This window comes from Dendrobates tinctorius, unplaced genomic scaffold (assembly GCF_039654945.1).
Source record: "Dendrobates tinctorius isolate UK_male_01 unplaced genomic scaffold, ASM3965494v1 ptg000021l, whole genome shotgun sequence".
Taxonomy (NCBI): Eukaryota; Metazoa; Chordata; class Amphibia; order Anura; family Dendrobatidae; genus Dendrobates; species Dendrobates tinctorius.
This window is the reverse complement of record NW_027361689.1, coordinates 2,796,601-2,810,002: the sequence shown is the minus strand read 5'-3', so window position 1 is coordinate 2,810,002 and position 13,402 is coordinate 2,796,601. Positions and strand designations below refer to the sequence as shown.

Sequence of the window (13,402 nt, the reverse complement as noted above, 5' to 3'; positions counted from 1 at the left end):
ACTGTTCGGGGGCCCTTATACAGTGTGGAGAGGTGCAGGGCCTTATATTGTATGTAAGCCCATTATATTGCAAGGAGGCCTGCGTGAGGGTCACAGTTGGGGGATCAAACTGTGTTGGGGGGTCACCATACTTTTCCAGGGGAGTTAAGACATGGGGTTCAGTAGGGTCATCATACTGTGCGTGTGGAGGGTACTGTGGAGAAATTCACTGTGGGGTATCTTAGAATGCTTGTGGGACACTTTTGTGACATCATACTTTATGAGTGCAATGAAAGCGGGATCTAGGGCTCACGTATGAGGTAAATTAGAGGTCACACAATACCACACAGCAGGTGCAGTAATAGGGACACATACAGCAGCGGCTCAGTATTGGGGTATCAGCAGGATAAGGAGTTTGTGCAGCTTGGTGATTGCTGGCCGAGTGTCATGTCGGACGCTGTTCACACCACAGCGTCCGGCAGGCAGAGGTAGTTCCACCTCCAGCCACTATAGCCTCAGTGGCGCCAGCTTGATCTTCAGGCTCTCGGGGGTTAATCCTGCTGGAGACCAGGTTGGAAGGTTAGTCACGCCCACGGTCTTTAAATAGTCTTACTGGCATATGGGCGTCGCCGATTATAGCTTATGTTTCATACCAAGTGGTTCCGGTCTGGAGTGGAGGTGTTCAAGAGAGAGAGATTCATATCTGGTGTCGTATGATCCGTCGTTATCCTTTCTCCTTCCCATATTTGTGTTTAGTTGTGCCCTGTTCACATTACTGTATATTCCTGTGTGTGTGTGGCGCAGTGCAGTTTAAGTTCTCCCTGTCTGTCATTATTTGTGTGGGAGCTTTGGTGGTGTGACTCCTCACTGGGTGGAGGGTGGAGGGTTAAGTGCAGGGCTGAGCAGGAGATAAGGAAAGGTCGGAGGCTCAGGCATTTGCACCTTCAGCAAAAACCCTGGGTTGAGGGTCAGACAGGGTTTCCCCTAGTAAAAGGGACACCACAGGGGCCCCGGGTATTTCAGCCTTAGTTGAACTAAGCCCCCGTGACATTATAATCGGCCCACATTTTTTCAGGAGTCCATGGATCCATTAGATTCCATAACCCGCCAGTTGGCGGCGCTGTCCATACAGGTCTCCGAGTTGAAAGGGGCAGTTCAGCAGCAGGGCCTGGTAGTAGCAAAGGTGCAAACGGCATCTGCAGGTATCGGTGCAGAGCCGAAGTTTCCGCTGCCAGAACGATTTTCAGGCGATCGCAGCAAATTTGTCGTATTTCGGGAGGCCTGCAAATTATACTTCCGCATGCGGCCAATATCCTCAGGTAATGAGGCCCAGCGAGTAGGGCTGGTGTTGTCATTACTGAGTGGTGACCCCCAAGCATGGGCATTTTCCTTACCAGCCGACTCTGCTACATTTCATTCGGTCGATAATGTTTTTTCTGCCCTCGGGCTCATTTACGATGACCCTGACCGACTGGCTCTAGCGGAATCTAAAATCCGCGCCCTCCGCCAGGGGGAGCGCTTGGCAGAGGACTATTGTTCGGAATTTCGCCGCTGGGCTGTAGACACACAGTGGAATGACCCAGCGCTGCGGAGCCAGTTTATGCATGGGGTATCTGGGAAGGTTAAACAAGCCCTCCTGATGTATGAGACTCCGGCATCATTGGAGTCTGCCATGAGTTTGGTGATACGTATTGATCGCCGGTTTCGTCAGGGGGCACAGGAGACACTACCTCTGGGGGAAAACAGAGGTGCAGGTGTGGTTGAAGTAGATGAGTCCCCTGAACTTATGCAGATTGCTGGCGTGGCACAGGTTCAGCCTCGCGCTCCGGGATTCCGGAAGCCCGGAGCATGTTTCTACTGTGGTAAAGGAGGTCATTATGTTAACGTTTGCCCGGTACTACCTAAGAGGGTCACACCGGCGGAAAACTGTTAAGCTCAGAGGGTATGGAGGAGACCCAACTGAGCGTATGCATATCCTCCATGATGGTATCTCAATGTATGCTCCCTGCCAAGGTTATTATCGCCGGCAGAGAGCTACCTATATCAGTATTTGTGGATAGCGGTTCCGCCACCAATCTCATAGATGAGGAGTTTGCACACACCGCCGGGTTTAAGATCGAAAAACTTCCTCACCCCATACAGGTGGTGACCATTAATGCTGTTCCCCTCCCTCAAGGGGAGATTACTGAGTTTGTGGCAGAGGTGAAACTCCACATTGGGGTCCTACATTCTGAGTCGGTTACATGTAGGATCCTTCGTAATCTCCCAGCTCAAATGGTCCTGGGTTTTCCATGGCTGTCCAGGCACAACCCGGTAATTGATTGGAAAACTCAGGACATAGTCCAATGGAGTGGTTTCTGCCAAGACAATTGCTTGGCCACATGTGTGTCCGCCGTGACGCCCAGCCTGCCGGAGGCTTTGCAGGATTTCGCGGATGTTTTCTCTGAGAAGGGTTGCTCAGAACTGCCTCCACATAGAGCCTATGACTGTGCGATTAGGTTAAAACCCGGGGCCAAATTACCTAAGGCCAGGATGTTTAATATTTCTGGTCCTGAGAGACAGGCTCTGAAAGACTACATCGCGGAGAGTCTGAGCAAAGGTCACATCCGGCCTTCGTCCTCGCCTGTAGCCGCGGGGTTTTTCTTCATTAAGAAGAAAGATGGGGGGTTACGCCCGTGTCTGGATTTCCGAGAGTTAAACCAGATTACTATCCGTGATCCCTACCCAATGCCGTTGATCCCGGATTTGTTCAACCAGGTAGCGGGGGCGAAATGGTTTTCCAAGCTGGACCTCAGGGGGGCGTATAACCTCATAAGGGTCCGTCAGGGGGATGAGTGGAAGACGGCGTTTAATACTCCTGAGGGTCATTTTGAGAGTCTGGTTATGCCGTTTGGGTTGACCACCACGCCTGCCGTTTTCCAACATTTTATTAATGATGTATTTGCTCATGTCCTGGGGAGATTTGTGATTGTATACCTGGATGATATCCTCATTTATTCTAGCGATCGGGACACTCATTTGGAGCATGTTAGGCAGGTGTTACAGTTGCTCCGGGAGAACCAGCTCTATGCTAAGCTGGAAAAATGTTTATTTTTTGTCCAGGAGTTGCCCTTTTTGGGATATATTGTGTCCGCAGCCGGTTTTAAAATGGATACCGCTAAGGTGCAAGCGGTGCTGCAATGGGAGAGGCCGGAGAGTCTGAAAGCACTCCAGCGGTTCCTTGGGTTTGCAAATTATTATAGGAAATTTATAAAACACTTTTCGACTGTCGCCAAACCGCTCACGGACATGACAAAAAAGGGTGCCGATCTGGCGAACTGGCCTGAGGTGGCTATACGTGCATTTGAGCGTCTGAAGAATAGTTTTGCTTCAGCCCCCATTCTGGTGCAACCAGACGTGACTAAACCTTTTGTGGTAGAGGTTGATGCGTCGGAGGTGGGAGTGGGGGCAGTACTGTCTCAAGGCTCGTCCTTGAGCGAGATGCATCCATGCGCCTACTTCTCCAAGAAGCTGTCGCCGGCCGAATGGAATTATGATATCGGCAACAGGGAGTTGTTGGCCATCAAACTGGCTTTTGAGGAATGGCGACACTTCTTGGAGGGGGCGGCTCACCAGGTCACAGTTATCACTGACCATAAGAATCTGCTCTACCTGGAGTCGGCCAAGCGTCTGTCTCCTAGGCAGGCTCGCTGGGCATTGTTTTTTACTCGTTTCAATTTTCTTGTGACGTACCGTCCCGGGGCTAAAAACACCAAGGCGGATGCTTTGTCTAGGTGTTTTCCGGGGGGAGAACCTCGGGAAGAGCCGGTACCCATCCTCCAGAAAGGGGTAGTGGTCTCGGCTCTCACGACTGAGGTAGAGGCGGAGATTGCCGAGGCCCAAGAGGAGGTACCACCAGGTCTTCCCGCCAACAAATCATTTGTACCCCTGCATCTTCGGCTTAAGGTGTTGAAGGAACACCACGATTCGGTACTGGCTGGTCACCCAGGGGTGAAGGGCACCTTAGAGCTGGTATCGCGTCGTTTCTGGTGGCCCAAAATCCAGCAGGACGTGGTCTCGTACGTGGCAGCTTGCATCACGTGCGCTAGGGCTAAGTCACCCCGAACCCGTCCTGCTGGCACGCTACAGCCTCTGGGGGTACCCAATAGGCCATGGACAGAAATCTCCATGGATTTTATCACTGACTTGCCAGCCTCGGCAGGGAACACGGTCATCCTGGTGGTGGTTGACCGTTTTTCAAAGATGGCGCATTTTGTGGCGTTGTCTTCTTTGCCCAATGCTAAGACGTTGGCTCAGGTATTTGTGAAGGAGGTGGTCAGACTCCACGGAGTACCATCTGACATAGTATCTGATAGGGGTACGCAATTTGTGGCGAGGTTTTGGAAAGCTTTTTGCTCAAGGTTGGGGATCAAGTTGTCACATTCATCGGCGTTTCATCCACAGTCTAATGGACAAACTGAGCGCATGAACCAAAATCTAGAACAGTATTTACGATGCTTTGTGTCCGACAACCAGGAGGAGTGGTCTACTTTCCTTCCTCTGGCCGAATTCGCGTTAAATAATCACCGCCAAGAGTCATCAGGAGAGTCTCCATTCTTTTGTGTGTACGGTCAACATCCTCAGTTTTGTACCTTACGTCAGGGTGACTCCGGGGGTGTCCCGGAGGAGGATCAGCTAGGAGCCCAATTGTCATCAGTCTGGAGGCGGGTGAAACAGCGTTTGTTGAGCATGAGTGCCAGGTACAAACGGGTGGCTGACAGTAGACGCGTGCCAGGTCCGGACCTGTGTGTGGGTGAATGGGTGTGGTTAGCTACGAAGAACATAAAACTCAAAATCCCATCTATAAAACTGGGTCCAAGGTTTATTGGGCCTTTTAGGATTTCTGCCATCATTAACCCAGTGGCTTATCGGTTGGAACTTCCTGCGGTGTACAGAATACATAACGTTTTTCACAGGGCTTTATTGAAAAAGGTGGTAGGCTTGGTGGACACGACGCCGATGCCACCTCCAGTCATGGTGGATGGCGATTTAGAGTTCGAGGTCGCCAAGGTAGTGGACTCTCGAGTAGTACGCCGTACTCTTCAGTATTTGGTGCACTGGCGGGGGTATGGTCCGGAGGAGAGGTCTTGGGTTCCAGCCTCAGACATACATGCGGATCGGCTGGTCAGTTCTTTTCACCGTCGTCATCCAGACAAGCCGGGTCCTATGAGTCTTGAGGGCCCTGGGGTCCCTCGTAGAAGACGGGGTACTGTCATGTCGGACGCTGTTCACACCACAGCGTCCGGCAGGCAGAGGTAGTTCCACCTCCAGCCACTATAGCCTCAGTGGCGCCGGCTTGATCTTCAGGCTCTCGGGGGTTAATCCTGCTGGAGACCAGGTTGGAAGGTTAGTCACGCCCACGGTCTTTAAATAGTCTTACTGGCATATGGGCGTCGCCGATTATAGCTTGTGTTTCATACCAAGTGGTTCCGGTCTGGAGTGGAGGTGTTCAAGAGAGAGAGATTCATATCTGGTGTCGTATGATCCGTCGTTATCCTTTCTCCTTCCCATATTTGTGTTTAGTTGTGCCCTGTTCACATTACTGTATATTCCTGTGTGTGTGTGGCGCAGTGCAGTTTAAATTCTCCCTGTCTGTCATTATTTGTGTGGGAGCTTTGGTGGTGTGACTCCTCACTGGGTGGAGGGTGGAGGGTTAAGTGCAGGGCTGAGCAGGAGATAAGGAAAGGTCGGAGGCTCAGGCATTTGCACCTTCAGCAAAAACCCTGGGTTGAGGGTCAGACAGGGTTTCCCCTAGTAAAAGGGACACCACAGGGGCCCCGGGTATTTCAGCCTTAGTTGAACTAAGCCCCCGTGACACCGAGGTGCCTGAAATGTGAGAAGTCATGTGTGTCTTTGTGTAATCTCTGCAGATGAGTCCTGGCTAGAGAGGTTGTCATGTCGGTCTGGGCCAGATGGAAAAGATGGGAAAAAGTTAATGACTCCACCAGAAAGAACACCAGCTGTAAGTATCTATCTGTAACTGTACTGTGATCTCTTATATGGTCTGCAGGACTGGTGTCTACCACTATATGGTATTCCAAAGACATAGTGATATGGAATTTAGATTGTGAGCCCCATTGGGGACAGTGATGATAATATGTGCAAACTGTAAAGCGCTGTAGAATATGTTGGTGCTATATAAAAATAAAGATTATTTATTTATTTTATTTATATGGACTCCATACACCAGTAATATCAGTGTTTCTTACACAGTTGTTTGCTTGGTAAAAGTATAACAGCTCAAACATCAGGTCTGAACCTTCAGGAGGTTGGCAGAATGAAGGTCCAACACTCCAAGGCCAGACTATCAATTTTTGAGGCTGGGCCTCCTCCCCTAAGGTCCACACCTGATGCTGAGTGTCCTACAAGCCTGAACCAGTAGGACAACACCAGGATCCCTACATGGATTAACCGGATGAAGTGGCCTAACAAGAAAGTTAGTCCTTCCCGTGGCCATTTGGCCCTTTCTACTTTCAATGAGCTACCACTTCCATAAACCTAGCTTGGCTGAATAACCAAGATTCAGGTCCAATGGAAAGGACTTAGAGATTGCAAGCGGGATGGGACTGTGTGAGAAGCAGGAGAGGAGTGACACCCAGATAATGGAAAAGCAGGAATAATTTATTAGTTCAGATTTAAAAATGACAAATCATACTAACAATACTAAATTAAGACTTTACTTTTAATAGATTTTCAGCAGCTGCAAACCAGTCATCAGTAGCGAACAAAACCTGCAAAATATGGACGTATAATGTTACAGCAGCTTGAACATGCATTCATTGAAAGGTAATCATTGGGAATACAGTTATTTATTTCTGCAGTATTTTAAAGCATTAATAACTTTTTTGTTTTTGAGATTTTACAAAAAGATGCTATTATTATTCTAATAGTATTATTAATTAATAAGCTGGCCACTCAATGGCAGAACAGAGGAAGAAAACATCCACAACTTCATGGGTAACTCAAGTTCAAGTGTGCGGCCAGTTAATGTTTTACTTTATTTTCCTGTGTTTGCTGTTTTTCGAGATCACAGCACAGAAAAACATTTACTCTTGTGTTTAGGAAGGATACTCTGTACTAGTTAGTTTACTTACAAGCCAGTAACAAAACCTAAAAAAACTGAGCCAGAGCACATGTTGTTATAAGTGCAATCCATAAGTGTGCATTAACACTGTGGACATTTAACAAGCAGAACCTAAGATAAGTACAAATACCCAGTAGTAAGTAAAAAAAACCACTAATAATACATGTAAATAATATAGGGTACTTAGTTAACATTGTTTTGATCCAAAAAATGTAAAAGCCATTCCACCACAACAAGGTGACCTAATTGCAACAGTACCTGACTCTTGTAGTTCACTTCACTATGTGTCAGCAGACGTAAAAATCTGTCTGTCAGCTGAGACCACTGGACTATGCCAGTAGGGGTACATTTCTTTTGCAACACTTGTATTGTATGAGCAATTATGTAATAGTTGGCTGCATTGAATCCTCCAGAGTGGCAGTTGTGAATCTCTTCTTTGACTAAAAGAGCAGGTCCCAGAAAGAGAATCCCCTACCTCTATAACATATACAGTATTTGTGCTAAAAAGGCTTAAAGACAGTGGTTAAGAAAAAAAAAGTAAGATTGAAACAATAATTTTATTACAGTGGAAGTAGAGATTATTCTCTAAATTGGTCTCTATGCCTGGCTGTGTCTCTAGACAGAGAACATAATATTACATGAAGGCTATTCTGATGAAGGTTGTCCACTTAATACGCTGAAAATGGAGTTTGCTAAACTGGGTGCTGCTCATAGAAGGAAATCCTCTCCATGTAGTTCACATACCTTAACATGGAATATGAATGAGGTTAACTTTATATAACAACTGCTTTAAAATGACATGTCTAAAAATAGTATAATCCATAATAGATTATACACAACATCAATATACTATATGGCTTGATTCATCAAACATTTTTCATCAAAATTCTAGCTTAAAACAGTTTAAAATGTTGCAAAATGTTTCTACAGCTCAGAGTATTTACGTCCTTCTTGGACAGCTATGCCAACTTTTTGTAAAATGAGTGTAAATTATCCAACTGGGGGTATGGCTGAGCACTGCCGAAAAAACTCATCATAATTTACACTACAAACGTGGCATAAGTCATGACAGAGGTGTAGTCTAGTCCCTGATTGAAGTACATTTCTTGTGATTGCACATAGCAGCTGGAAGATGCACCAAATTCATTAAGAGGCTCACACTTCAAACAATTTTACCACAGAATATTTTCAAAAATTGGTTAATGAATCAGTCGGAGCAATGCTGTATATTCATTGGAGGCATACAGTCATGGCTAAAAGCTTTGAAACTGTTGTCGTCTTCTATTAGCCTTGGCTACCTACAATGAAACACTTAAAGTCATCATTACTTTGTATCAAAATGGTTTTACAGGCAAGGACATTGGTGCTTTCAAGATTGCCCCAAAATCAACCATTTTTCAAATCATCAAGAACTTCAAAGTGAAGGGTTCAATGGCTGTGAAAAATGCTTCAGGACACACATGAAAGTCCAGCAAATGACAGAACTGTCTCCTAAAGATGATTCAGCTATGGGATAAGTTCAACACCAGTGCAGAGCTTGCTCAGGAATGGCAGCAGGCAGTTGTCAGTGCATCTGCACACAGAGTGAGGTGAAGGCTTTTACAGACTGGCTCAATGTCACGAGGAGCAGTAAAGAAGTCTATTGTCTCAAAGAAAAACATGAATCACAGACTGACATTTTGCAGGAAGTACATTGATTGGACTGTGGAGGACTGGAGTTAAGCTATTTTCTCTGATGAAGCCCCTTTCAGATTGTTTGGGACATCTGAAAGAATGATTTTACAGAGAAGAAAAGGTGAGCGCTACCATAAGTCTTGTGTCATTCCAACAGTTAAGCATCCTGAGAACATTCATGTGTGGAGGCTTTTCATCTATGGAGGTGGCTAAATCACAATTTTACCTAAGAACACTGCCATGAATAAAGAACGGGATCTTAGCATCCTCCAAGACCAACTTCTCCCTACAATCCAGAGGAATGAACAATGCTTTTTCCAGCATGATGGAGACCATGCCACAAGACAAAAGTGTTATAACTATGTGGCTCAGTGAACAAAGCATTGAAATGTTGAGTCCATTGCCAGAAAACTCCACAGATCTCAGTCCCAAACAGAATCTTTGATCAATCCACAAAAAGCAGATGGACAAACAAAAACACAGATATCGTGATGAACTCCAATCACTACTTAGACAAGAATGAACAGTCATCAGTCAAGATTTGGCCCAGAAGCTGATATCCAGCTGCTGGGGTGAAGGCCTGAAGTCTTAAAAAATTAAGGGTCAACACTGTAAATATTTAGTATTTGCATAAACATGATGTATTCTTCAATAAAAGTATACTACAGTGCCTTGCGAAAGTATTTGGTGCCCTGGAACTTTTCAACCTTTTCCCACATATCATGCTTCAAACATTGGAGTCTGCAAAAGACCTGAGACTGGGACAGAGATTTGTCTTCCAACAAGACAATGATCCCAAACATAAAGCCAAATCTACAATGGAATGGTTCACAAATAAACGTATCCAGGTGTTAGAATGGCCAAGTCAAAGTCCAGACCTGAATCTAATCGAGAATCTGTGGAAAGAGCTGAAAACTGCTGTTCACAAACAATCTCCATCAAACCTCACTGAGCTCGAGCTGTTTGCCAAGGAAGAATGGGCAAGAATTTCAGTCTTTCGATGTACAAAACTGATAGAGACATACCCCAAGCGACTTGCAGCTGTAATCGCAGCAAAAGATGGCGCAACAAAGTATTAAGTTAAAGGGGCCGAAAAATATTGCACGCCCCACTTTTCAGTTTTTGACTTTCCACAAAAATTTAAAATAACCAATAAATTTCCTTCAACTTCACAATTGTGTCCCACTTGTTGTTGATTCTTCATCAAAAATTTACATTTGGAATCTTTATGTTTGAAGCATGATATGTGGGAAAAGGTTGAAAAGTTCCAGGGAGCTGAATACTTTCGCAACGCACTGTATGAAGTCCATATAATTGTATTTCAGTAACCATAGGCTTTAAGATCTAAAAGCAACAAACTTTGTGGAAACCAAACTTTCTATCAGTCTCAAAACTTTTGGCCATAGCTGTAGTCTAATATGGATTGCGCTATGTTTAGACATTTGACTGAAATAGTTATTTTGTCAAGTTAACCCTCTTTCATATGCCGTATCAGGATGGACGCATCTTAATCAATTTGGCGCATCCAGTGTACCATCATCAAGTCTAGCACACACAATGTGAGTCTTGATAAATCGCAGCTTATTGCTATAAATTTGCAATATACCTGTTTCCACTGGATGATCAGTATTTTCACTTGCTGATATATTTTGATCACTTCACTAAATACCTGCACACGAATCTCGACGTTCATTGTTATTTACCTTCCCTCCAACACTCTCGCAGGCCAGGTTATTCATCTGTGCAAATTCTGGAGCGGGTTGTTCACCGCTATGTTCTTGTGTTGATGAAGACATATTGGATGCTGTTACTATAGAAGCAAATAGCATTCTCTAAATAAAGAGCAATAAAACTCAGCACTGAGCTCTTTGTACCTTATTTGTCTAGTCATTTTTTATAGTGGGTCTGTCATCACATTTTATTATTATTATTATTATTATTATTTATTTTCACTATGAATCTCCATCTATTACTAAGTAGATCTCTTAGGCTGGTTTCACATTAGCGCTTTTTAAGCGCACGCATGGCCGGGGGTGGCTCCGCCCCCGAGCCGGCTCTCTGCCAGGCGTGCCCGCCCCTTGCTTGTAGCGCCGCCTCCTAGCGCACAGCGGCGCCTGCGATCGGCGCACCCTATCTTTAGCATAGGGTGCGCAGATCGTGCGCAGGCCGTGCGCTAGTTGCGCTTTGACCTGCGCTGCGCACTTTTGACGGTGCGCCGTGCGCGCCAAAATCGAACTTTTCGGATTTTGGCGCGCTACAAGCAAGGGGCGGGCACGCCTGGCAGAGAGCCGGCTCGGGGTCGGAGCCACCCCCGGCCGTGCGTGCGCTTAAAAAGCGCTAATGTGAAACCAGCCTTAGACCTAATGAGACTGGTGTATTTACTTTGAAAATCCATGCGAGAATAGCTGTATAATCCTTTGTGAAAGTTTAACTCCCCAGTGCACCTCCTGCTGCTGAAATCTTACACTGCTCAGTACAAGCTGCAGGTTTGAGTTTTTTAATTTTATAACTGGACTAATTTGCAGCATTTGTTTAACCTCCAATTTACCCAACATGACATGAGTCAATGAGTTGCCATCGCAGTCAGGGACGTGATGTAGGCTCCTGTCACTGCCATCTTGGTACTCCTGTGAAGGCCACCCACAGGCTGGACTTCATAGGTGGCTGTGATCTGTCCTATATACTTCAGTATGGCAGCATATAGAACAAGCAGTCAAATGATCGCAAGTTCAAGTCCCTTATGTGGACTGTAAGATAATGTGTATTATTAATAAAAAGGAATTGTAAAGTAAAAAAAAAATAACTCACCTGCTTTTCCTCCACTAAAAAGAAAAAATTAAAAAATAAAGCATATTTGCTACATCTGTGTGCATAAATGTCCAATATATGAAACTATAAAATTTCTAAAATCTAAATTTACAAGATTTAACGTCATTTATGGAGGCGCCCTTGGTCTCTGCATGCTTGGTATTCTGACAACGCACTCTGTTGTCGGTTTGTTACTGCTGATCTGAGCCAACAACTGAGCGCACTGCTAGTATGCGTATTGCATAGTGCACATCGCACCGTGACTAGCCTAGTTCAGCCCCTGGAACGAGCGTCACTGATGACGATTTGTTTCTGGGGACGATGGCAGGGGCTGTGGCAGTGACCGCAGTCTCTGTCCTCTGTTGATGGTTTGTTTGAATAATAATTAGTGTTCAGCGAACGTGCTGGGATAAGGTGTTATGCGAGCATGCTCGGATGTTAACATGGTATTTTCGGTGTGCTCGATTACTAGGTCCGATGCGCCTCGGCTGCATGTCGCTTATCCAAGCAGGTTTGTGTAACATTATTAATAATAATAATAATAATAGTAATAATTAGTCATGAGCAAGTATACTCGTTGCTCGGGTCACCTCCTAGTATTTGGACGTGCTCGGAGATTTAGTTTCTGTCGCCGTAGCTGCATGATTTGCAGCTGCTGGACAGGCTGAATACATGTGAGGAATACCTGTTTGTTAGGGAATCCCCACATGTATTCAGGCTGTCTAGCAGCCGAAAATCATGCAGCTGTGTGGACACAAACTAAATCTCTGAGCATGCCAAAATACTCGGAGGACACCCGAGCATGCTCGGGGAAAGCCCGAACAACAAGTATACTCGCTCATCACTAATAATAATATATTACATATTATCTACTTACTTGTATGTACCATGAATTTTGATCATTTTGTCTTTCTTGCTCTATTAGAAGGTTTTCATTTAGCCTTACCTTGTTGATAGGGTCTGTCATGCACTATGATCCTCGGTGGTTCTCGGTCAGTACTGGAAGATCACAGTGGTTAAATAAATACAGTAACAGACATTTCTTAACCACCCTGTCAATCAGTTACTCCAGTTATTGATCTTCCTGCAATCGTGAACCCAGAATATTGCAACTATCACACATCATGAATTATGTAGTGATGCCTAACCACATCAGTAAAATAATGACAGAGCACTTCAGCAAGAAATCATTGGTTACTGCCACTTTTGTATAAAAGGACATCTGCAGATCAGAAGAATTGTGGTCTATAGCCAATATCAAAATTATTCAACCCCTTCTATATATATAATTGCCTTAAATTGTTTGTCATCCACTTCCGTCTGGATGTCCCCGAATCCCACAATCCACCGCGCCGACCAGAAGCACGCTGATCGCCATATTGAAATACTCAAGTGATGGGTATTCCAATATGGCACCCGCTGGTGGTACCAGGCCCTTCCATAGTACCACCAGCAGGACACCGCCGGGACCCCCCGCCGCTGCTGCTGGTCCCGTCGTTGCCTGCCCACCCACCTCCGTAAAAGTCGGCAGGAAAGACCGTGGCTTGTGGCCTGTGCTGGAGATGGGGTGCGGGCGCCCTCTGGTGGCGCCGCCGCCAGGACCCCCCCTGCCGCTGGACCCGCCGCTGCTCTCCCTTCAAGACAAGTGTCTTTAGTACTCTGACGGTTATGAACTGCTGAAATAATACATTGCCAAATACCAGCTTCTGGCAGCATTTCTGAGAAATCTTAGTCAAGTCTTCATGAGCAACTAATATTCTTGGATTGCCAAGAGAAAAGTAAAAAAAATGTAAGAGAAAAGTAAAAAAAATTTAAGAG

At 45.6% G+C, this 13,402-nt stretch overlaps 1 protein-coding gene across 1 annotated transcript in view; it reads right to left on the bottom strand.

Annotated features, from left to right (window-relative positions):
• ALLC (allantoicase) overlaps positions 1–12,671 on the bottom strand; it is a 28,373-nt gene extending 15,702 nt beyond the window's left edge. The window contains exons 1-3 of the mRNA XM_073568162.1: positions 12,531–12,671; positions 10,480–10,586; positions 6,699–6,749 (exon numbers count right to left, since the gene is read on the bottom strand). Coding sequence (XP_073424263.1) covers positions 6,699–6,749; positions 10,480–10,572 — 144 coding nt within the window. The 5' untranslated portion in view covers positions 10,573–10,586; positions 12,531–12,671. The remainder of the gene's footprint in view (positions 1–6,698; positions 6,750–10,479; positions 10,587–12,530) is intronic.
• Between the last annotated feature and the right edge of the window lie 731 nt (positions 12,672–13,402).